This window comes from Phaethon lepturus, unplaced genomic scaffold (assembly GCF_000687285.1).
Source record: "Phaethon lepturus isolate BGI_N335 unplaced genomic scaffold, ASM68728v1 scaffold10219, whole genome shotgun sequence".
Lineage (NCBI taxonomy): Eukaryota > Metazoa > Chordata > Aves > Phaethontiformes > Phaethontidae > Phaethon > Phaethon lepturus.
In genome coordinates this window covers 66,920-91,676 of record NW_010562746.1, presented here as the reverse complement: position 1 = coordinate 91,676, position 24,757 = coordinate 66,920, and the positions used below count along the sequence as shown (strand labels likewise).

At 47.9% G+C, this 24,757-nt stretch overlaps 1 protein-coding gene across 1 annotated transcript in view; it reads left to right on the top strand.

Annotated features, from left to right (window-relative positions):
• Positions 1-22,053, top strand: part of MARCH4 (membrane-associated ring finger (C3HC4) 4, E3 ubiquitin protein ligase) — a 34,477-nt gene extending 12,424 nt beyond the window's left edge. The window contains exons 3-4 of the mRNA XM_010294376.1: positions 875-1,067; positions 21,439-22,053. Of these exons, the coding sequence (XP_010292678.1) occupies positions 875-1,067; positions 21,439-21,800 (555 nt within the window). The 3' untranslated portion in view covers positions 21,801-22,053. The remainder of the gene's footprint in view (positions 1-874; positions 1,068-21,438) is intronic.
• Positions 22,054-24,757: the final 2,704 nt, after the last annotated feature.

The following is a 24,757-nucleotide window of genomic DNA, read 5'->3' as shown; positions in this document are numbered from 1 at the left end:
GGTCTTGTTAAAGAAAGCAATTTCTGCTCTTGGTTTTTACAGGGCAGTTCTCTCAGCAGTGTAAATCTAGATAGGGAGCTTTTATTCTGCATGACAGAGAGGAGTCAAGGCTTAGGATATTTATACCATAGCTTATACAAAGCTATTTGACATAGTGAATGGATTTGGGGGAGATATTTCTATTTTTTTCTTCTTCTGAGGAAGAAACACCGGCATTTACCTTGGAACACAGCCTGAATGTGTCATCACCTAACCTGACCACAGCAACTTGTGTTGTTTGTAACAAGTTTTGTGGGATGTGCGTTGCGGCTGCAAGAGCCTACCTAGTGCTGTGATCCTGTCAGATCTCACAAAGTGGCGCAGAGCCAGCTCATGGCTTACATGGGAAGCCTCCGAAGGAAAGCTTGTCTCTCTGAGACACTTCTTTTCATGGTAATAGGATGCCCTGGCCAAGGATGCTGCCTGGCCTCCATTTGAGGTAGCAACTGAATGTCCTGGTTTGTGATGGCTATCACAGCCCCACTGTCACAGGGATGTTACTTTTGGTGTCTTGCCCCCAGTCCATCCTGCCTCCCTCGGATCTCTGTGTTTTCCTGGTGAGATGCAGGATTCCGCCCCATTTCCTTTTCAGCAATGCTGTCAGGAAACATTGGGCCATGCACTGTTGAACAATTGCCATGCTCCACCCCAGATGTGGACCAAGTAAAAGCATCTATGCATAAGGTGCACATATAAGTCATAGATGCTCTTTGAGATCTCCAAAACCACCACTAAGATGTAAAACAGTGATGTGCCCCAAGTAACTAATCTCTTCTCTTTTTCCTTCCTCTCTCCACCCTTTCCCCACTCCTCTCCCCGTTGCCTCCCCTTGCAGTGGCAGGCCATCTCTCTGACAGTCATTGAGAAGGTTCAGATAGCAGCAGCCATCCTGGGTTCCCTCTTCCTCATCGCCAGTATCTCGTGGCTCATCTGGTCGACCTTCAGTCCTTCAGCCAAATGGCAGCGCCAGGACCTGCTCTTCCAGATCTGCTATGGAATGTACGGCTTCATGGACATTGTCTGTATAGGTGGGTGATCGCATCTCATGGCACAGTCGAGGTTGCCCACCCACTCACTCGTGGAGAGGAGTGGGAGACAGTGTGGAGAGCTCGGCCCGGATTGAATCTCCCCATCTTTTCCTCCTCTTTGCTTTTGCAGCACATTTTTTACAGTCCTCTCTGCTCATTTGGGCAGCCCCGGAGTATCTCCTTGGCTGGGCTGGTGGAGGGATCTGCAGCAACCCCAGAGAGAAACAAAGCTCTCTTCAGAGCAAAAGGAAAGCAGGGAGGTCTGGGGGGGTGGGGAGTGTAAGGCTTTCAAGTAACACTGGGAAAGAAACTTCCTCCTTTCTGGAACAGCTAATTTAGGGACTGCCCCATGATTGGGTACAGCAAGGTCTTCTACATGCAACCCCTTGGCTCCCCAGCCCAATCTCTCTGCTGGACAGGGGTGGCTGCCCTTTCTTTGGCTTACCCTGAAGCTCCAAGTCCCAACCAGCCCGGGTCATGGCACAGCCTGGGGTCCCTGTCAGGTTGCTGGTACAGAGCAGCTCTGAGGATGAAGCTGCCCCACACTGAGCAAGCCCAGACAGCAAAGCAGATGCTGGCAGCCTGGCCCCAGCAGGGTCTCCCTGAGAGCTTCGGCTGCAGCCCCAGTGCAGGCCTGTGGGATGGGGAGAACATAGCTGGTGATACCCATGGGAAAAGGCACTCACCTGGCAGGCCACTGAAAGAGCAGTGGTTACCAAAACAGTCCAGTGAACACCAGCCACTCCAAATATGCTCCTGAGCAGTGTCCACCCAAGCACAGGCCACCAGATAACAACAGTTCAATTGTCCCTGCCAGGAAGCAAAGAGGGTCCCAAAGAGCTCCTCATGTTTGGGTCCCTCCATTACTGGTATAAAGGCAGAAGGAGCCTCCCAGAAACTCGGTACGACAAGGCAATCCTCTTGACTTGGTGAATTTGTGTTTGTGTGGGTAGGGCCACTCCAGAGGGAGGGGGCATAGCCCCCAGTTCAGCCCTCAGGAGGAGCAAGATAGACTATATCACAGAGCAGCGGTTGGTAAAATCAGGGCACAAATGCAAACCAGACCCATGGGCAGGGACAGAGGTCTGGACCGCACACCCTGGCAACTGGGTTCAAATGGCTTTTGGCTTCAGCATCCTTCCAGCACAGGACTCAGGGCCTGCTGAAACCCAGGCCAGCTCCTCCCACTGTTGCCACCACTGTGCTGATGAGACGTGAGCTTAGCCTGTAGACATCATCCTGTTCCTCCACAAGATGCTGGTGGAGCTACCACATGTGTCCAGGAAGGAATGGTGGCAAAGGCGGGTGAAAGAGAGATGGGAAGCACCTACATGGTGGCACAATTGCCACTGGTGACATCCTCTTGTTGGTGAGATTGGGAGTGGAAAAAAATGATCCCTGTATGTGTGCAGTGTGCATGTGTGTTGCCTTGTTGGCAGAGGACAGAAGTGGAGATCCCTGGCCCAGGCGAACATCAGTAACATGATTAACTGGCTTTGATAAAGCTTCAGGAGCTGAGGGGAACTGATTAGCTCATCTGTCAATAGGAGCTAAATCCTCCCATGCAGCAGAGAAAAAACCACACCAGCCATGAATTGAAGGGGAACTCGGCAAACAGATTCAGATTTGAGGGTTTTTGTTTCTTTCTTATTAATTTTGTTAAGGGTCAGGCCTCTATTTCTCTTCTCCACCTTCTCTGAAAAGAAAAAAAGACCCTTTTCGATCTCCACTGATATCACCATTAAGCTTAATGCCCTAAGCTGGGAGCTTTGATTTTTTCCAGCCAAAGAGTAAGCGGCCATCCCATTCCCAGGAACATTTGAGTCATACCTTGGGGCAACCCCTTGCTCACAGTCCTCCCTGCACAGCTGGCAGTCCTGGTGGGCCAGGCATGCTGGCTTTTGCACAAACTCAAAAGCAAGTGAGAAGCGTTACAGATGCAGTGAGTTAACATGTCTGTATGCGGCTTCTCTTGCCCAGCACCTCAGAGACTACCCAGAGATGGCTCCACTTGTTCTGTGTGCAGCATGTCTGCCTGTGCTGCCAGGCAGCCCACCCATGCTCGACCAGGAGAGATGATGTTCTGGACCATGTGAGCCTTTGTACGCATTGCCCTAGAAAATCTCGTATGCGCACGCAGCCGGCCCTCCGCCCCCGCCACGCTCCAGTGTAAAACTTGCTTGTACTGTGCATCAATACCCTTTGCGATCCCAGCTGCTGCTGCTCCCGGGTCTGCCGTGGAGGGTAAGGGAGCTCTGAGCAGTGCTAGCTGAGGTCTGGTGTCCACTCTCCTCCCCGCTGCCTCCTCCTCCTCTTCTCCTCGGCCCAGGTTGAACCGAGTAACCGATGAGGTCTTCACAGGCAGCTGCGGCTCCCTGGCTGTCGATGCGGTCAGGCCTCTCCTCTGAGTGACTTCCCTCCAGTCCTGCTGATTTCAGGGGGCTGCACTAGCGCTAGCCAAAAGGCTGGTCTGTCCCGTGGAGAGGCCAGGCCAGGTCGGGCCAGCAGAAGGGGCTGATCAAAGGGAACTCCACAACTGGATTTAGTTCCTCATTCATTATAGCTTTGCTCAACTGTGATGGATGCAGCAATGCCAGCTCCCTAGAAGACTCGCAGTGAGTTACTCACTCTGGAACCGCTATTCTCCCTCTCTTTATCCTTCTCCCAAACCTTGCAGCCTCACGCAGTGTCTTTGATCACAGCTGGGCAAAGCCAGCTCCTGAGATTCAGAGCCCTGCTCCTGACTGCCATCATGGCCCGAAGCCTCTTGTTACTCCTCCCTGGGCTTTAGTTCCACTTCTGCAAGTTCAGGATAAAACCTCTCATGGATAATTGCAGTGACAACAGTTCTTGAAATACCAGGGTGCTGTCTGTGCATTTCGGTGTCCCCTCCTCCACAGCCCAGCCCTCTTCCCCGTTTGCTTTCCAGCCTGTGGGTGGGCAGGAAAGATTCAGGAACTAAGAAATGCTCAGCGATGGGGAAAGAGCAGGACGTTAAGTGCACTCAGTTCTACTACACTTAGGTTTTTTTAGCTAATGTAACACACACATTGTCTGTGCATTGTTTGGTAGCAGACTGGGCAGCCGTAGCTAGCAGAATGTTATACTGTAAGTCCTACACTAATTGTATGGATTCCAATTGTTCCTTCCCCTAGTTTGACCCCAAGTTTTCCTTTCACTGGCAGAGGAGCAGAGGTTTGAAAGACAAGGTATTTATTAAAGAGCAGACATGCAGAAGCAGAGCTCCTCTGTAGTTCCTGCCTGTTCCCACTTCGGTTGTCCTTGGATGTCTCATGTCCATTAAGTAGACAGTGTCATTTGTCCAGGAGGCCAGTTTACACACCCTGTCATTGGAGGTGCTCAGCAGGACACTTCCTCTGGCACTTCATACTCTCAAAGCTGGAGAAGACACCAAATCTGCAGAGATTATCAGACAGGGAATATGCACCTAGTCAGCAGCTGCCCAGCTGTTTTGTGTGATCTCCTCTCTATCAAGTCATTAAGGGATTTAGGTAGCAGTTTGCCAAGAGGGAAATACCTGTGGCAATTTGTGTGGGCAATCCCATAGCAGCACTGGTCTTTCCAATGTGGAGTCAAAGGTGAGGGCACAAGTGTTCACGTGCACGTATAGGTCCCTAAGCACAGATCATTTTGTTGTTGCTATCGTCACTTGAGCTGTACTTGATCTAAAATAGTCAGATCATCTCCAAGTAGAGCTCTCAAAAAACAGCTGTTAACTCAGAGACTACTCATCCATGCATCAAAAGCCAGGGGTCTTGGGTTTGACTCTCAGCCACCCACATTCGGTAATACACTAGTTTTCTTTGGACTTTGCTAGATCCTAGCATGCTCCACAAAAACAGTTGTAAGGGACAGACACCATTTGCTACCCCTTCACCCACCATGGAAACAAAACCACAACCAAAGTAAAATGAATCTGCTCCTCACAAGCAGGAGGACAGATGGTATGGCCCCAAGTACCAGAAGCTACGTCCATCTGGGCAACATGGGCAAGATGGTCTTTCAACATTGTTCTTCCCCTTGCTCTCAGACATCTAACAGGAGGGCAGGAAGCACTGGAAAGGATTGCTTGGGATTTGTGGGAGTCTCCAATATTGGATTTTTTTTAAGAACCTGTTAGAAAACATATGTCAAGAACAGGTTGCGGAGAGATGATCCCAGTTTGTGAAGGAGGAACAGAGTAAATGCTTCTTGATATCCAGCCAGCCCCAATGTCTCTGATTCTCCCCTCTCTCTCTTTCATGTGTGCTATCCCTAGTCATGTCTGTAGAACAGATATGACATTTGGATTAAACTAGAAACTGGCAATGGTGCCAACATAGGTATTGCTCTGCTATGAAGCCATCTACAACACAGACATTTCAGATCAGCAACCAGGAAGTGAATGAAAAGTGAGATGAGAACTGTTCATTTGATTGACTGCTCTCTCCATGGGTCCATGAGAGGTAAATCCAGAAAGCTGGCCTAGAGAGGGATTAGCAGAAATGCGGTTATCGAAATGCAGAGATAAATGGAGTGAGCCTTCACAGGCCTGAGTTACTGAGTAGGGAGAGTAGCAGCTTAGAGCTGGGCTGTAAATCCTGGGAGACACCTGCTTGTTAATTAAATGACAGTCCTTGGAGGAGGAAGGAGGGTTTTGCCTCTCTCTCTGTCAAGGTGCAATTAGGGAAAGTCAGCGTTTGTAGATTAAGGTGTCATTTGGGGTCAGGACGACAGGAAACCCTCTCCTGTTAAACAAGGAGGAACTCCGCCAGCTAACGAGAGCATGTCACAATCTAGGCTCAGGCATCACCAGATCGGCTCCGAGGGGGAAGCGTGTCTCCGGAAGGCCATTAGCAGGCGGTGTGTGCAGGGCTGTCACTGCTACGGCGTGCGTGCGCCCTCCTGCTCGCTCTCGCACAGGGGTGTCCCTGGGGTGGGCATGCTGGGGGCTTATCCCCAGCAACGCAAGAGCAATCCAATCTGCCTCTCCTTGGATCACCGTCTGGTGAGGACTCTTGCTTTGTCCGTGCCCACCCAGTCCTTGCTCTGAGTCGCTCTGCCTTGGTGCTGAAAGCCCCACGAAATTTCGCACTAAATCCTCCTGCTCTTTGAAGCTTTTCCCTCACTTTGCTTGGCAGCCAGTCCCCGAGGGTATTTGCCTTCACAACGGTAACTGTGCTGCAGCTCAATAGCACAAGAGACAGGCAGAGCAGGACCATTCATCCTGCCAACAATTTTTGTTGGCACACCATGGCAATCCATTACAGATCAGGAAGTGTGTGCCCGCTGTTTTTAATCCCAGCTGCCAGCAAGAATAATCAAAAGCATCCAGTATGTCTGACGGCATCTCAGCACAACCGTAGGTAATAACATAAGAAATCAATAGCCAATTAAAACTGATCCACAGCATTTGATCTTTCATAGTGCAGTGGGAACAGTAATTAATGGAGCTTCCTTGAGACAGTCACAATTCAAACTTCCTGCCAAGACTAATGCGGTTTCATTTTAAATGAGCTTTGCTTCCTAGAGGAGGAAATGCCAGGCTGAGGTAGCCTCAGGGTGTTTTCTAGCCAGGTCACTTGGGCCCTCAGCGTTCAAAGGATTTAGGAGTCAAAGTCCCGATAAAATAAAGAGAAACTGAGAAATCAAGTGTCTTCAGGGTCATTTGTATTGGTCTGATTCTCAGAAGGAAAGAAGATGTTTTCATTCAGGTCTGCATAGTCCTCCAAGGTACAAAGCAGAAAGAACGGCTATAGGAGTAGGGAATCAGTTCTGGGGAAGCACCAAGCCTGTGCGTTGGCCTGATAACACCTTAAAGGCAGAGCACAAGGCAGAGAAGTTCAGCAAAAGTCTTCAGAGGAGAAACCTGAGACCAACCCAGACAGCAAACGTGCATGGCTTCGACATACTTGGAAGAGACCCCTGAGAGTGTGCAGAATTCTTCCATGCCCTTCAGCTTAATGCACTGCTTGCCATGCTGTCCATGCATTTCTTGCCCAGTGCTGACTGGAGCAACCAGATCCAGGCCCTACCACCAGAGCAGGCAGTTGGGATAAAGTCAGACAGCCGATTCGCTTTTTTTGCACTGTGAATGCTGGTTTGCGTACATTCAGCCACAATGTGCAAGCTTGAAAAATCACCGAGCAAATCATTGATTTATCAGCTGTAAAGTGGGGTGTAGAGACAGTAACAGTGCGTTGTGGGGCTTCCAGTGCAGCTGGGCAGAGACCATTCCTCGAGAGCAGGCACTGAGGGCCCCGTACCTGGTCCAGCAGCAGAAGAAGCGACACTGCACGGCTCGTCTGCCGACTGACTTCTTGGCCGCAACCCAGGAACAGCGGATGCTTGGCGAAGCCGAGACGTGCCGCCCCTCCACTCCTGAAAGATGGGACCTATTTTTATCTAATGCATTGATTATTCAATAAGAGAGCAGAGTGGGCCAGCCAGCGTGCGTGCATGTGTGCTGCTTTCACCAGCGGGCATTTCTGCAGAGGCTCAATGTGCCCACTGAACTGCAGCGCAGCTCCGGCAGCTCTCCGCAGAACGAGCACATCGCTGCTGAGCAAAGAGCCACGGGCTTTGGACCTGGCTCTGAGCCCCCTCCCTTTTTGCAGGGAAGGAGCTTGGCTTCCAACAGAGTCAGAGCAGCACCTGGCCTTTCACACGTGCCCTTTCAACTCCACAGTCCTTCACCACATCTGTCTCCATGCAGTTTCCCACTGTTGCAACAAGGCTCCGGAGATGTATTTTATCATGAATGCTCTCTGCTCCAGTGGATCAATGTGTTTAGCATTTAACGAGGGCAACATAATTAACATTTTCTGAGGAGGAAAAGAAATCTTTTTACCTTGTGAACTGCATCTTGTGGTTTCAAGGGTGATAGGTTACAATCAGAACGACGCTTCCCTGTCACTAAACCCTGTGCTGGAATGAAGTGCTTGGTGTCTCTGGGTTAAGTTCCCATCCATGGGCAGAGGCAGAAGCACTCACCTGCCTGTCACAGCTTCTACACCACAGCAGGAGATTCCCCTGTAGGCAGCTGGTAAGGACCTCCTGCACCAACTGCATAAATTGTACTGTCTAGTAAAGGGTGAAAAGTCCTCAGCTCTGTGCCAGGTTGTGTTTTTCCAACTGCCTTCTGTCACGTTGCTCCTCCTACTACAGCCTCCATCCCCACAGACACGCTACTCCTGGAAGTGAAAGGCTGTGGTCCATGGCCTGCTGTTGTGGCAGTAGCAAGAGAAGTCAACTCCATCGTCAAAAATGAGACCGCAGGGGAGTCATCCCCTGTGCAGAGTGGATGAGGCTGCTTTTGGTGTGTCTTCAGCTCTGTAGGGAGACAGAGGCAGAGGTAAGAAGAGATTAACATGAAGCCACATTAATCCAGTCCTGGGATTGCTTCTTAAAGTAGTGACTGATTGGTTCTTCTCCTGGAGGGATGGCTACCTACAAACAGCCGTCTTTCAGACCCAGGTGCAACAGTCTGTGAGCAAGAACACTGTAAACAGGCTCATGGGTGATCTTAGGTCAAGCAGTGCAGGCTTCCCTCACTGATGGGAACAAGTCCCTTTGTTTCCCTTGCTAAACTTATTCTGCCTGGAAGTTACTACCTGAAGCAGTGCTTTTCTTCCTGAGCCAAGACCCAGTGATGGCAGCCACAGCCTGAGTCCCTCTGCCCCATGGCAGAGCTTGACCTACAATATCCGTACAATCAAGCAGTGTTTGGCAGAAGTTGTTCAATAAGATTAAATAATGCCAGCGATCCTGTGCCCAGTAGTCCAGCCAGAGCTTTAGCTTCTTGGAAGCAGTCCAGACAGCGTACAAACCCACAGCAATGACACTCAGGCAGGGCCAGTGTGGAGTGGGCAGTCATCACTACCTGCTGAATGCGGAGAAGCCTAAAGAGCTGAAGGTCCAGGCACTTACTATGCCAGGTGAGACAATTCACCCTGCTCAACCACGGCCACATCACGGACCTTTCTGTGTCCTACAGGGCTCAGCTCTTACCCAGACCTTTGCTGGAGACGTAGCCATTCTCAACTCCTTTCACTGCTTTCATTCTTCTCAGCTCAGCCTTGACGGATCCCATAAATGCACATGAACTCTTACCTGCCCTTTTCAGCCTGCATCAGCATTTGTTCTGCTGGGTATCGCAGCCCCTAAAGGTCTTCAGCTCTGGTGGAAAGACCTGGTATACCCAGAGCAGGAAGGCAAAAGTTCTGCCCTCCCAGGGATCCTAGCTAGTGACAGATCAGAAATGATAGACCCTTGTCTTCTTGGCTCCTACCACCTTCCTTAGTTTTGAATAGTGCCCCTGTGTGAGAGATTAAGACATCTGCAGGGGAGAACGTGGGGTGAGACCTGCAGGGACACTGCAGGGGAGCAGACAGGAAAGACTGTAGCACCTAATGTGTAAGGTTCCTGGAAGTCTCACAGAAATTCTGGGATCTGCAATGAAAGATTTTGTCACAGCTGTGGAGGACAAAGCAGCCAAACAGACTGCACTGTGCTGTGTCCTAGGGATACATTTATCCCACCAAAAGGCTGGCCAAAGAGCACTATAAGCATCTTTTGGCTCATGTCCTTGGGCTGCCTTCCTGAATGGTGAAGGGGAGGGATGCCCATATCTCACTCCAGCAAGGGGGTAGAAGTAGTTGCAACACACATACACACTGACCTGCAACTTCAGAGGCACTTCCAGGTCCATGAGTTTAGTCTATGTGCCCTACATTACCCTGGGGGATGCTCTGTTAAGGGTGATCTGTACTCACTTTTCTGTCTCTCCTCACTGGTCCCTATTCCTGTTAGTGAAAGAGCACCTGGATGGCTGAAGCAGTCTGGAGGGATCAGGCTCACACAGGACCCACATCCCTTAGAAAATGAAAAACTGTGAAAACTCTACCCGTTTTTTCTTACAGAATTTCATTTGCTAATAAAAGCAGAGAGGGAGGCACTAGTTCCACCTTCAATAAGCAAATGTCATGTTTTGATCATTATTGAACAAAGCATTTTGATTTAGCATTTAGAGATGACTGCTCATGCTGAGTATTTTAAATTCAGTGTCAGAATTGGAATACGACATGAAAAAAATATTCGAGTCCAAATGAAACATTCTTTCTCACCTGTCCAAAAATATGTATGTATTCTTCCATTCTGGGGGACAGTGTGACTTCGTCAACTCTTACCCCAAGCAAGCGTGAAGCCATTATTTCCAAGCCTTACACAAAGAGTGCTGTTGCCCAGGTTTGCCTTTAAAGAAATGTCCCAGGAATGGCTGAGGATGCAGCAGGACTGCACAGGCAGCGCTTTGGTCAAAGTACCATTAGCAATAGCAGGGAAAGGTTCGGCACGCAGACCTGGAGGACTGACTGCCGTGGTGCGAGGGTAGTGAAACGGAAGCCATGTGCTTTTTCTCTCCTCACCACAAGTATCCACCTCTGTGGACTTCTGTCAGGGGATGTGTGGAAACAGAGACTCAGTGTGCATTTGGCCAGTGCTTTGTTCAATCCAGTTTGAAATTATTTTCTACTCCCTTCTTTCAAAGACCTAAGAGTATCTGCCATGCACAGGACGAGTGATTTTCACCTCCCGTGCGCAGTCTTTTCAAGATGTGGGGGCGTGTTCTCATCTCCATTTTAAATCTGGGAAAAAAGCCACCAAGAGGGTCTATATAATCCTAGCTACAAAGCAAGGAGGGGAAACCTGAAGAGAGCACGGGGCTATATGGGTAATGCCTCCAAGCCCTGTCCGTCCTATACTGGCACCGTTATCTGGAGATGCATGACTCAGAAGCAAGGCTCTCCTGCCGGTGGAGCTCCAGTCTTTATTTATTTATTTGCTTTTTCCAGGAAGAGTCTCATTTATTGCTGCCTGCATAGCTAGAGACTGCCCTTTAATCCTCTGCTTTATCGTGCGCTGTGAATTAAATACCACAGGAGTACCAGAGCCCTTAAGGGCACAACATCCATTTTGCTGTAGCTGTCCACAGCCCACTGAGTCTACAGGAGTGCTTATGGGTTATGTTTTATCTATTGCCTGAGCGAGGATTTCTCTGGGTTTTGTTTTACCTATTTCTGTGGTTATTTCTTGTTTTGTTGTTTGGGGTTTTTTGTCCCAGTTTCAGGGCGGGGTGTAAAAGTGCTAATCTGGGCAGGGCAGGAGAAAATTGTGGTGGTTGGTAGCTCCTATCCTTATAGCTGAAAATACTGTGGCATTTCCAGTGTGCAATTCCCAGGGTCAGCCCAGCTCCTCCGTCACAGATGGCATCCTGCAGACAGCTGATGCTGTTTCCCCATTACAAGAAGCCATGTGGGAGTGATGAATGAAAAGGAATTTCCTGTCCCTTGGACACCTCCCATCAGCTCCTTAATTTTGCCAGTCTTCCCTCAGTTGGGGCATTACCAACTCAGCCCTACAGGGCCCAGCCCATGTGTTGTAGAGGAGCATGAGGGTGGGCAGAAGACAGGAACGAGGGTGGCTGCCCTGGGATGAAGGTAGCACCTTGCAGAGAAGCTGACATCTACCTGGAAGCCATAAAAGCTCCCCCAATGCTCCTACAACACACTGCCCCAAGCTCCCACCAGCTCCCCAAGCCCAATGACAGGCAGTCCTACCTGTCCTCTCCACTCATCCCGCTGGATAAAGCGCTTTTCCTTCCCCAGCCACAAATGCCATGTATGTGGGATGGACTGCTCCTGTTTGGGAGAGGAACCCATGGCACTCTGTGCACACCGGAACCGCTGCTGCATGCTTGTGTTACAGGCACTCATGACGTGCTGCAGCATCATGACCTGGAAGTTGTCTCTTGCTGTATAGCTCAGCAGCATCCTGCGAAATCACAGTGCTGCCTGGAGGAGAGACGCTGCCGGCTGTCACACCAAGCACTCCCATCCGTAGTAAAAGAGCTGCCTCCTTTCCCTGGCTCCCCACGCTCGGCCCCAGCGTGGCAGGGGGTAAGGTCTGCCACGATAGCTCGCCTGGTGGAACCGCAGCTGTGGGCACCCTCTGAGATGACAACACACTGGATCCATCTCCCACCTGGCAGGGTTCTTGCTGAGTCTAGGGGTGGGTGTTAATGGCTGCAGAGAGCTTGGGGTGTAGCGTAACCACGCGCTCAGCTGGGACCTGCTGTTCCGGTGCTCTGCCAGATGGAGCGAAGGAGGCAGGGAAGGAGAAGGGCTCTCACTGACTTTCTGGGGGGTCTTGGCCCACCTGGGGCTGAGGAAGCTTTAGACAGAGCCATCCTTGAACCCCAGCTTGCATGAGAGGAGACAAGCTGTAATAAGCACAAGGTTTGCCTGTTGCAAGGCTTGGGGGCCAGCCTCTTTGTGCTGTTAACCCAAAATGGAAGAGTCCATACCTCCATAAAATACCTCCCCAAGACAGCTGGGAGCAGCTTTTCTGCAAACACTGATGGGGGCTCTGCCCAGGCCATGGAGGTCTCACCTTTTGAGGTGCTCAGTTTTAGTTTTGCTGGAGTCGTGGCCCCTGTGGCCTGAGGACAGCCAAGCATGGCATACACATCGGTGTGAAAGCTGCCTGCCAGTGGAGCCCCATTACAGCAAATGCACTTAAAGGACTTAAAGGGTGATGGGCAGAAGAAGGGGTGTTTTGTCTTCCCCAGACCCACAGGCTCTATGGCGGCACATGTCACCCAGTGGTCAACAGCACTCAACAGGGTCCAGCCATGCAGCCACCCAGTGCTGCTGAGCCAAAACACAGCCCGGCTTTGTACATATTTAGTCAGTTCTTTAGATATCAAAAAATGTGCATGGGCAATTATTGATAAGAAAATGCCTGATTATAATCAGCTAATTATTTTTTCCATACGCTAAGCATTCACTGAAGCTCTAATCATTATGAATACACTTTCAGTTTCTGCTATATGTCATTCAATGCTGGACATTTCTCAGCTTGCACACCCTCCTTGTACAGTTCCAGCACTACTCAGAGGAGACCTTTGCTAGATGTCTTGTGGACTGGAGACATCCTGCTCACTGGTCCAGTGTCTTGCAACTACCAGAAATGTCTAAAAGACAGCACTAGGTGTTCCAGGTTATCCATTAACTGGACTTCTCCTGTATGCAGGACAGACTGTTCACTAAGCTCTTGAAACATTTTGGGGAGCAAAATTTGTATTTTTGGAAGCAGAGGTAACAGTTATGAAGCAGTCTATACTTGCTATTTGATTTCATCTGAAAGCAAAGAATCCATGAAAATCTGTATGTAGCAGTGGTTTGTATGAAACGCGACTGTGCGATGAAAGCATTCCTGAGCTGAAGAAAAGTATGAAGTGAGGATAATGGACTCCAGAAAAGCAGCAGCAGCAGCCGCCTCAGGGGACCAGAGCAGGGAGTGTCTCTTGGGAAGGGAATCTGAACGATAAAAGAGCCGCGAACCGCTCACGGCTGCCAAAAGGGATGATACTAAAGGCACAACAGCAAACTGTGCCTGTGCAGGGGAAAGCTCAGAAGCGTGGGAAGAGAGCACTGAGGCTGCATCAGGAGCTTTTTGAGGACCCAACATGAGAAGCTGCAATCACACAAAAGGCAGAATAAGAGCCTGCAACTAATGAAGAGTCTCTAAAAATCACACAGGCATGGGGAGCCATCAGAGCTGGACCCCAGGATGACCATCCAGAGTTACAAAAGGCAAAAAGAAATGAGTCCATAAGTGTATGTAAAGTAAGAAGCACAACAAGGCAGGTCTAAGAGCTCAACTAATATTTGATACAAAAAGGGCCAAAGAGTTAAATGTTGCCTTTGTTTCAGTCTTCGAAACTTAACTAAAATAATTTTAATGAGGAGAAAAGAGCCCAGGGCAGAATGAGAAAAGAACAGACGCAAAAATATTCAGACTAGTTAGCTCTGTCCTTGTCAGTGTGTCCTAACGAACTTCAGAGGAAGCTGCGGGAGCAGTCTCTGACCCATGAGCATTTCATCATTGGGAACTTGGGGGAGGATGCAGGAGGTGCCAGGCAGCTGAGGGAATGCAAGCAGAGTACTAACTTTAAATATAACCTCTATCATTAAAGAAGGTAGAAACTGAGGATCAAGGAAATGAAGAGCAAATCAGCTTAACTGATTTATAGAAAGATATCAGAATAACTTTTTAATTACCCAACTGATGAGCACAAGAGTATACCATATCTAATTTGGGAGGATAATTGTCCTAGTGGCTAAGGAAGAAGCAGTCAGTTTGATATGCTGTGACTTGGGCACCGCTTTTGGTGCTTTTCCTTAAGACTTGCCTAAACAAACCAGAGAAATGTGGTCTAGATTAAATAAATATAATGAGGGTGTACAGCCAATCGAAAAACTACTTTCTCAGCAGTTGTCAGTAGTGTACTGTAAACTGCGAACACGTTTCAAGTAGGACTGTTTTGGATTCTACTCGCTTCAATATTTTTATTAATGGCTTAGATAATGAAATAGGAAACGTTGTTATAAAATTCACAGATGACACCAAGCTTGGAAAGGCTGCAAACACTCTGGAGGATCAGATCAGCATTTGAAATGATCTTGGCAAATTGGAGAAATCAAGAAGATGGAATTGAATAAAGAGAAGTGGAGAGTGCTACCCTTAGGAAGGAGAGATCAGAATCCCAAACACGAGCTGGACCAGGCAGTCACACTGCCCAAGACAGCGATTCTGTGACATACCAGTTTGTTTCATCAGCAAAGTGGGGTGTACAGTGCTGACTCTGCACCCCTCTGCTCTGGGGACTGCACACTCCTGGGGAGGTCACTTGCAGAAAAAGGGGGATGAAATGAAGAGGTTCTGGAGATGATGAACAGGATTGAGGAGAGAGAAGGCATTACCTGGTCAACTTAGATGTTCACATCTCCTCTCCCAAATCAGCCCAAATGCAGAGTCCCACTGGTGCCACAACATAACTTTCAATTATGACTTTACCTCTCCCTCTCCCTGGTTCACCCTCTTCTAGCACAGCTCTGCAGCCTTGAGTCTTGGCCACTGGAAGATTTAAAGATGCTAAATTGTTTAAAGAACTTGTCATACTCAGCTGGAACTGAGCCTGCCACAATGTTGAGGGATGCCAGATACCAGGTGTCCCTTTTCCAGCCTGTATTTGCAGGAAAAGGTGCCTCTGGCTCTCTTTTCCCAGTTTATGACCAAGGACTATCTTGCATCATGGATGAGGGATAAAGTACAGGGGGTTGCACTGAAAAGCAGTATGGATTGGAAGGGTCCGGTGGGAGCTCAGTGACTCATGTCCCACGTACTGTGAGATACTTTTGAAGTCAGGGTGAGGCAGAGATTCATGGTTATTTCTTAAGTGCTTTTTGGAGTGGAGTGATCTCATGGGGACTATGAGAATTTGGGAAGTGGTGAGGCAGCCTAACTCGAGCAAATGCAGAGCACAGAGCAAAAGTCAGTACACTTTACTGTACTACACTAGAAACCTATGGTTGGGGAACATAGCTGAGCCTAAAGAGACCACCTGTGGCTAGGTATGTCCTCTAAGGTGTGCATAGCCCATCAGGGAAATATCACTCTTCTGGCTTTGTTTTCACACCCTTTATACTTTTAGCCACTGCTGGAGGCAGGATGCTATGATAGACAGAACCCTTGTGTCAGCCAGTACAGCCACTTTCCTGTTCTTAGCTTAAGATAAAAGGCAGCTAAGGATGGAGCACATAGGATGAGATTAAGGCAAAGAGATAAGTGAGGGTTGAGCTAGAGATAAGTGAGGGCTGAGCTGCTGGAGCTTTGGAAACAAAAGTGGGGGAATTTGAGATTGCCACAAAAGCTGAAAGAATTCACAGAAAGGGAGGGAAGAGTTTGTATACGCAATGATGTCAACAGAGGGAAAGCCCGGCGATGAAAGTGTTATCTCCCAGGAGGACTGGTTTGCCTTGGCCTGAGCCACTGCTGCTGTGGATGCAAACATTAAGCTTTGATCACAGCTGCCATAATCTTCCCCTGACACCCAGCAATGAAAGCAACAGAAACGGGCTAAAGCATGGCAGCAGTCTGGCTAGATGAAACTGCATTTGGAACTGAAGGGGAAAGTGCTGCTGAAGGTGGAAACAAGAGGTAACAGCTCAGGTGGCAGGACAGGGGCTTTATGAGAAGCAGGACCAGTGTAACTGGCTGGAACGGACTGTAATTTTTCTTCCTGTAGATAATGTGAATGACAGTGCAGGGGTGATGTACCACTCACTCACTGTCAGCAGAAGCCTTGTTTTGGTGGTTTCTTTACTGGCAAACAGGAGAAACAGTTCTTGCCCCAAGAATTTACCTGTCTCTTTCAAGAAAATGCATGGCAATTGTTGGAATAAGAGGAAAGTCTATTAGGGGCTGAAAGTCCTGGTGAAAAGATGACTCCATGTCAGAGGCTGACCATATGCGGAAGGTGACTGCTTGTCATTTCTGGGAAATTGCTGCTCCAAAGTCATCTTAAATTGGAGGCTCACAACCGGTTGGGTTAATCTCACAGGATGATGGTGCGTCAGATGGTCCTCCCTTGCCCATCCAGAGGCACAAACACAGTTGTCCTTGTTACATCTGGGTTTTGCCCATGTTCTTCCAACAACCCTTCTAGCCACTGGGCTGAGGACCTCTTTTGGCCAGTCTTGCCACAGGCCCACTGATAGCAATGCATCTCTGTCCCAACTAATTCCAAGAGACAAAAGGCCACGTGCACACAGCCCGTATGTGTCCACCCTCAGCACCAAGAGCATTTCCTTGCACAGAGACTGCGCACGTGGATCATGATGTGGCGTGGGCAGGTATTGCAAGGCTCAGAGAAATCCTACAGTGACACAAGCCTTACCTCTGGGCCATGATACTCACCCTTGGTCATGTTCCCTTTCTAACTCTTGCATTTTAAGAGTCCAGAAGCTCAGGGTTAGCTGTGGCAATCAGTAGAACATGGAAATTAAACTTCTTTCACCAGTGTTAACTCTGTTGCAGACTGCATCTAAATCATCTGGAAGAGAAACAGCCCAGTTATTCTTGCTCTGGATGAAAATGAGAGTGAGGGTGGGGGATAAATGGGAGAAGTAAGTCTTTCCTCAGAGGCAGCGGTTGTCAGCTTGCTCTCCCAGATGCTGTGGGCATGCACTGCACTGACACAACCCTTGCCGAGCCAACCTGTATTGATGTTGCATACCTGTTGCTTTAAACCCAATCTGGAACCAGGCTCTGTGTTCTTTGGGTCTGGGTCGCTTACTGTGATAGTTTTGCATAAGAGCAGTGGTTAGGTGCTGGGTGCTCTCCCATGTATAATAAATGAAAGGAAGCATAAGATACCAGCGTAAACAATGTGTACAATTTTGGTATAACCTATTGCCAAGGTATTGCCGTGTTTGCCTGTGCTGTGAAGCACAAAAGCAGCTTCTCAGCTCTGAGAAGTAATCCCTGCACCCAGGATAATCACAAGTCCCTCCTACCTGGACTCTACAGAGCTCCACAGGGATGACCATGATCTGACCCTTTGCATGGATTCAATAATAATAAAGCCACAAGATGAAGAGCAAAAAAGGCTAATATATGGAGAGAGTGAACACAGTGAAAGATCAGTGTGGTTTCCTGTACACACTGTTCCAGATTCAGCATGTGTTAATTCAGAGCACTACACTGGGTTAGCCCTACCATAGCTCAGAGATCATATGTCTTGTCCTGGGAACAGCACAGCCACATCAATGCAGCAATGCAAGCAATTTTTTTGGTAGACTTTGCTGTCAGGTTAATATCCCATCAGATAATACGGGCTGTCTCCAGCTCCAGAGCCTCCTGGGAAATCTTTTCATGGCACAAGCCAGTGCAAGTAGAAACATCTAAGAATACAAGAATGGTCAAGGCTCCATCTAGCCAGCTGCCCTGTTTCCATCAATGGCCACAAACAGACGTAAGAGTGAAGTAAGAACAAGACAAATGTATATTGTAGTTCCCCTGAATACTTCTTCCAGCATTCAACAACTTTCAGCTCAAGGAATTTCTTCTGATGCTGGTCCAGCTAGGCCTCTACATGAGAAAATGTGAATGGGAACAGCACATCTTCAACATCTTATGGAAAGTGTCAACTTGCCATAAGAGTTTCATTTCACCAACACCACAAACAAGGGGTTTCATGGACCAAGCAACAATCTGGACTAACACATTTTGCATGAAACTCACAGAGATTTTCCTTCCAAAGAGGTTGGTTTTCACAGAGGATCCATTGAGAACAGATTTTGTGAAGCAGAAGAGAGTGAGGTAAACTTGGGAGGAGTGGAAAAGGACCAGGCCACTACCAGAATCCATCTGGAATTCTCATATAGACACTTCTGCACTGAAAAGAGAGAAAAGCACAGAGGGAATTTCACACCAACCTGCTATCTTCCCCACACACCCAGGATTTGGCTTATGGAATAATTGCTTCTAGCTGGACACTTCTAGTTGAATACAGTTCTTACTGAAGGATTTCCCGCTTAAGTCTGGCCTTTAATTGGAAAGTTTCACCTCTGTAAACAAGAGTGATCCTCGAGGAAGGGGTGTTTCTGGAAGGGGACGCACAGAGCTGAACACAGGAATTCAAATCCTAAGTTACCTCAGGCAGACAAAATATGTTTTGAAGTGTCCTGCAGCTTGATACAGACTGATGGACTCTTGCTTACTCTTGGCATTTACTCTTGCAAATGAATCACTGTTACTTCCGCCTCCATGCCCACCCCTCCACTTGGTTCCTTTTTAATTTTACAGCTTCCTGAGCTTGACACTGGGAAATCGATAAGTAATTTAGAGCCCAGTAAACACAGATGAAAACAAGTTATTTTGTACTTTTATAAATATTTGGAAACCAAAATTATCTAAGAAAACAGGTGCTCAGTTGACTCAGCAACCCATCCATCAGCATCACACAGTTAATTGCATAAGATCATAAACATTTATAATTAGAAGGCAAACAAACAAGAATTTTATAAACAGCCCTCTTGAATCAGGCTGCGCATTAAATATTTGTGATAAGGTAATTAAGAATAGATTTACAATCCTGGCTCAGTGTTTAATACTTTGGAGAATGGATTTGATTCTATGGAGAATGTTCTACAGCCAAGGAGAAAACATTCGATTTCATCTCTTCTATCCAAGGCTTAAAGTGGTCTCAGAGAAACATTGGCTCTGTCATTGATCAGAGTGGAAATTTATTCATTACAGATCAGACAGCTCATTTAAATATATGTCTAATGTCCCTTGTCATGGGCTGATCCACTTCAGGCCTGCTTCAAAGCTCTGTCTCCTTGGCTGGATCTGCAGGCTTTCCCAAAGTCCTGCTTTTTATGGTTGATGCTTTGATCAGAAGATGTCAGAATTTTCAGCCGTGTTTCAAAGCAGGGAGGAAAAACACATTTTCCTATTATGACATCATGGTGTTTGGTTATGAAAAGCTGGCATCACTACAGGATTACAATCTCAGGGGGTCTATGGGAACCAGAGGGAAGATCTCTCTTGTACTGTAGTGCCCAATGCCATTCCCTGTCCCAAAATAGCCAGATCTGCATACTTAAACTATCCAGTGTAATTACTTCTACAACCAGTAAGCAGGCTCAGCACCCCATTACAGTGACTGTGAGAATCCCTCTGAAGCTCATCTGTGATCAAGTCAGCAGGGCTTCTAGTTATGATTAAAACCAGAGAGGCTAGAAACTCAATCTGTATGGAAGCTAGGGTTTAAGCTCTGTAAAATCAGATGCAGACCCTAAGAAACCAGGTGGATGCAGCCCTTTCATGAATAATGAGGACATCAGCCCTAGGGGTAGTACGACCTTCAAATAGTTTGGTTTTTGATAAAGCACAGGTTTACTCCAGTAATTATCTGGAGTAAAACTTTATCAGAAACTAGAACACCCTGGAAAAGGTGTGTGGAGGGTAAAGCCGTAGCATTTGATTCATCAGGGATAGCCGTAAACCACTTTATTCTGTGGTGACCACTGTCTCTCCATACATCGCTCGTCGAGGCAGCCTCTTCATTTAGGCATGATTTTGCTTCTTATTTATTGTGGGTCTTTTGTTCTTTGCTCTTGATTTATATGCTTGCAACAGGCAGGCACAAGAGCTGCTAGAAATGTTTCTGATAATCTTGATTCTGACCAAGAACGGTGAAGCCATCGTTATGAAGAACAAGGAAGCTATCCGTGTGCTAACTCACCCAGCCCTACTGCTGGTCTGGCTTCAGTTGCATGGGACACAAAGGCACTTTTCTAGCAGACAGATTGCTGCAAAGCAAGGAGACTCAGACCCCCCTCATTCTGCATAAATCCCACTCTCTAGCAAAGCTTGTTAATCATATTACAGTGTGTCAGCTAAGCCAGTTGACATGAGATGTTGCAGCTTCCTCCAGCCTCAGTGGAGAACACCACAGTGTTGCAGTCACTGCTGAACTTGGTGCTTTCAAAGGGTCTAGCCAAAGCCTGGCAGCTTGAATAATAACAGAGCTTAACACCCAAGCACTGTCATCATCTAAACAATTTCTAACATTATTTAAGCCTTCAATCCTCTTGCAAGGGTGGGGAGGATGACAGAGACCGCTGGGAGGTGAGCTAACTGCTGGGTGGAAGGGCCTGAGCTGCCCACTCTCTTTCAAATGCAGAGACCATTACAAGTCAGGCGTCCTACAGCCCAGTGCCACCCCCGGACATCAGCTCGGGTACGTGCAGATGGGTAACAGGACGTACGCGTTACGCGCGCACTTAGCGCACGCACGGTGTGAGCTCATCTGCCCTTTCTTTCAAGCGCGTTGTTTTTCCCCTTAGAAGGGAGCAATGACGTATGATGAGGTACCCGCTCTGCAGATGAGCAAAACTTAGCCTGGGATGACAAACCATTTGCAGGCACAGACAGACCCTTTTTTCGCTCAGTTGCCGCCTCTGGCCTCCATGTGCGTGTCTGCTCTGCTGCTGTGTGTGTGGGGAGAGACTCGGGCTGTGCGCGCACATGACGCTGGAGCAGCAAACGTCACCGGCACGTCAGATCCAGCTACACCCCCTCCAAACACACGCTGGTAGCTCGGTGAATCATGCCTATGCAGCATGCGAAACTAGTCCAGCAACAGATAAACCTCGGGCATCTATTGGTAAACAGATGCTGTTTTGCTCTAAGAGCATAACTCGCTCTGCCGCGTTTACGATCCGTTTATTGATTGCTGAGATAAAGCTGTAATCCTTTTAATTCAAGGGAAAAGGGATCCAGCAGAGCAGGAGCACCGGTGCTCTGCCAGTCGGTAATTAAAATACGTGATTTATCGTTGAATAAACACCGGCTGAGGGAGAGCTGAGCTAACCAGCTAGCTGGGGGCAGGATGCTGGGGTAGGTTTATGGTTCTTTCTAAAGTTTTGTTTCTGTTTATCTCTTTCCCCCTTCCCTCCAGGTCTAATTATACATGAAGGGCCCTCGGTTTACCGGATTTTTAAACGGTGGCAGGCGGTCAATCAGCAGTGGAAAGTGCTGAACTATGACAAAACAAAGGACATGGAGGAACAAAAGACAGGGACGAGGACAAATCAGCGCCCCTCCTCCCAAACCACCCACTCGTCCTCCGCTGGTGGTACAGCCACTAACTCCGCTCCAGCCGACAGCGGGGCACGGGCTGCCGGCCATGCCACAGGCACCCTCTCTGACCACCACTGTGCTTACACCATCCTGCATATACTCAGCCACCTGAGGCCTCACGAACAGAGGAGTCAGTCTAGTAGTAACAGAGAGCTCGTCATGAGGGTCACGACGGTCTGAGCCGGGGAATTCAGGAGGCCTTAACACGAAGCGGAGGAGACAAAGAACTCATAAAGCAGAGGAGCATGGTGTGCCTTTTTCTTTCTCTTTCCTTTTCTTTTTTTCTTTTTTTTTTTTCTTTTTCCCTCCTCTCCTTTTCTTTTTCGGTAACTGCACAAGATATAAGAGGCGGCACCTGGCCAGCTGAGGGAAAAAGCAGGTGGAGGGAGAGCTGCACACTCATGCTAAAGAGGTTAATGTTTTCCAGCCAGTTTTAAAAAAAAAAAAAAAAAAAAAAAACAAGGAAAAAAAAAGAAAAAAAAAAACCACCAACAACACAAATCACAAAAAAACCCAACAAAACAAGTGCAATACAGACTACAAACTGAGTAGGCAGAGTTCTGGGGAAGCAGAGGAACAGACAGTTTAGCATGTCTTACAAATCCTGTTACCTGGAATAGGTAACGCTCTGTACGCACCCCCCGTACACACATGCACGTGCACACAAACACACACGCAGTGTGAGATTTACAAAAACAAGGAAGGGAACAAAATATTTGGAGTATTTTTGTTTTCCAGACTGTGATTAACCAGGGCTATGAGCTGTTCTGTTTCATGAGTCACTCTGGAGCCTTGTTCAATTTACCGTAGGGTACCTGAAGTGAAATGGCTGGGGATTTTTCAGTACTGATTTACAGAGAGAGAGATTGAATCATCCCACCAAGAAAATCTAACAAAGCCCAGGCATACCCAAATTTCACCAAAAATCCTGTTTTTTTCATAATGTACCTGACAAGGGGTTTGTGAGGGTGGAATTGTGGGGGGGGGGTGCTCCATGACCTTTATTCAACGTATAGGCATTTTTGGCAAATTTTGTACAAATGCTCCGCAGGTGTTTCAAGCACAAGTACTGGTGTGATTTATGCCTTCATAACCCCAAATCCAGCATAGAAATCTTGCCACTCACACACATCATTTTCCATGCAGACATCCCAGGTTAATTTCCTTCCATTTTACTCCGATCACAAGAAGCTGAACCATCTCGGTGGGTTTCCGCTTCCTTGCTGATTCGGACAGTCATGCATTAGAGATGTACATCTTCTTTTTTGGTGTCTGTATCCCTGCTGCTCAATTTGCAACAGTCTCACTCAGTCTTGTAGGCTGAGCCTTTCACATCCAGATTGTTAGTTTATTACAGAGTATTCCATTCAATCATTCAAGAGAGAGGTAGTCTGAAGAGGGAGCACAGTTGCTGATGGAATATGTAACACTTCTAATAAGTCTCCTTCTCTGGGATTTATCCTTGAAGGTACCAGTTGCTCTTCAGGAACATTCTCTTTCAATGCACAATGGCTGAATCATTTGTGGATATTAAAGGGACACTGTCAAGTACTTTTTAAATAGTTTTTAGGGTTTGGGCTTTTTTTACTCTCCATTGTTTGTAATATTCTCTTACTCCCTACCGATTTTGTCCTTTTCCATTTGGGCATGTATCGTTCTCTCCACTCATCCCATTCCTTTCACCACTCCCATCCTTCTCCTTCCCACCTTTCTTCTATGATGGGAGGAAGTCCATGTTATTGATTTCCAGCTGACTGTCCTTGCACTATGGAGGGTATATCCCAGCTCTACGGGGTTGAGCTGTTTTGCCAGCACAACTGCCACAAAGAAAGTGTAAGAGCAGGAACCCTAAAAATACAGATATTAGCTAACTGAGGAGCCACAGCTCAGCAATCCCAAAACAATGAGCCCATAGTGATTGAGCCTGAACCCAGCTCCCCCCAAAATTAAGATAGGAACTTCAACCAGACTGCATCCATTTAGCAGCAATGCTAAACAACATTGCACAATGGCTATATCCAACTGCCCTCCATCATCGTACCAGCAGCTCTCACAGCTTCTATTGGATCCAGGGCAAATGCAAGCCACCAGCTCCTTTGGCAGCTAGGCCTTCATGGGTCAGATGTTTCTGGACCAGAGAAGGTGTCAAACTTCAGCCTCCAGGTTTGAACACACCAGCCATTCTGCAATGTTGAAGAAGGAGGTTAGCGTCTTGAGGCAGGTCATGTTTTTCACTTCCGTTACTTGACAGTGTCCCTTTGAATATCAGAATGCAATAGAACAGGTATTTCTCTGGCAGAGAATGTGAGAAGTGAAACGCCGACTAAGAAAGCTGACTTACTAAGGACCCATGTGAAACAGCATGGTTTCTGAGGCCACTGTACCTTTATCTGACCAATCTTACTATCTACCAAAGAGTGCTTTTGGCAGAGGGGAGGGATGTTGGTGGGCGGAGGGAGACAGAAGGGGAAATTCCTATCATCTCTAAAAGCAGCTACCCCCAGAATGAAGGTGTTGCAATGAAAGAACCGCTTCTGATCTGCAGTAGAGAGAAACCTGGCCAAAGCAAGCAAACACAGCAGCCTCTCGCCCTCATGCCTGTCCTGGCAGCTGTCTTCTTTCCAAGAGATGAATAATTATGGTGGTTTTGGGAAGGGGGAAGCATTACACAGATGAAGGGACAGCTGTCAGACATGATGTTGTTTTCCTCCCTGCCCTCCGTTCATTTAATATGGAGAAGTCAAATTCCTTTAATTTGGCTAGCGGCTAAAAGTTTACGAGGTCAGAAGCACAAATTGCCATGAAAGAGTGGTGTGATCTAGTACTCCGAGCACACAGGACTCTGCATACTCTCACTCCAGCTCTGCCACCGACTCTGTAGCCTTGGGCTGTTTGGCTCAGTCCCCCCTCCACGCAAAGGGGGAATAACAATACGTACCTACCTCACAGGGGTGTTGTGAGAATCCACGTTGGTAAAGCCTGTTGAAGTGCTAAGTCTACCACCGGTAGTCACGAAGAGTGTGGTGGGGGTGAGCAGCACTGCCCTTTTGCTGGTTACAGTCCGAATCACTCAGCGGGAGTCCCATTGGCCCTCTCTTGCTTGGAGATCCTCCTTGATCTGAAGCGGAGGGTGTCGT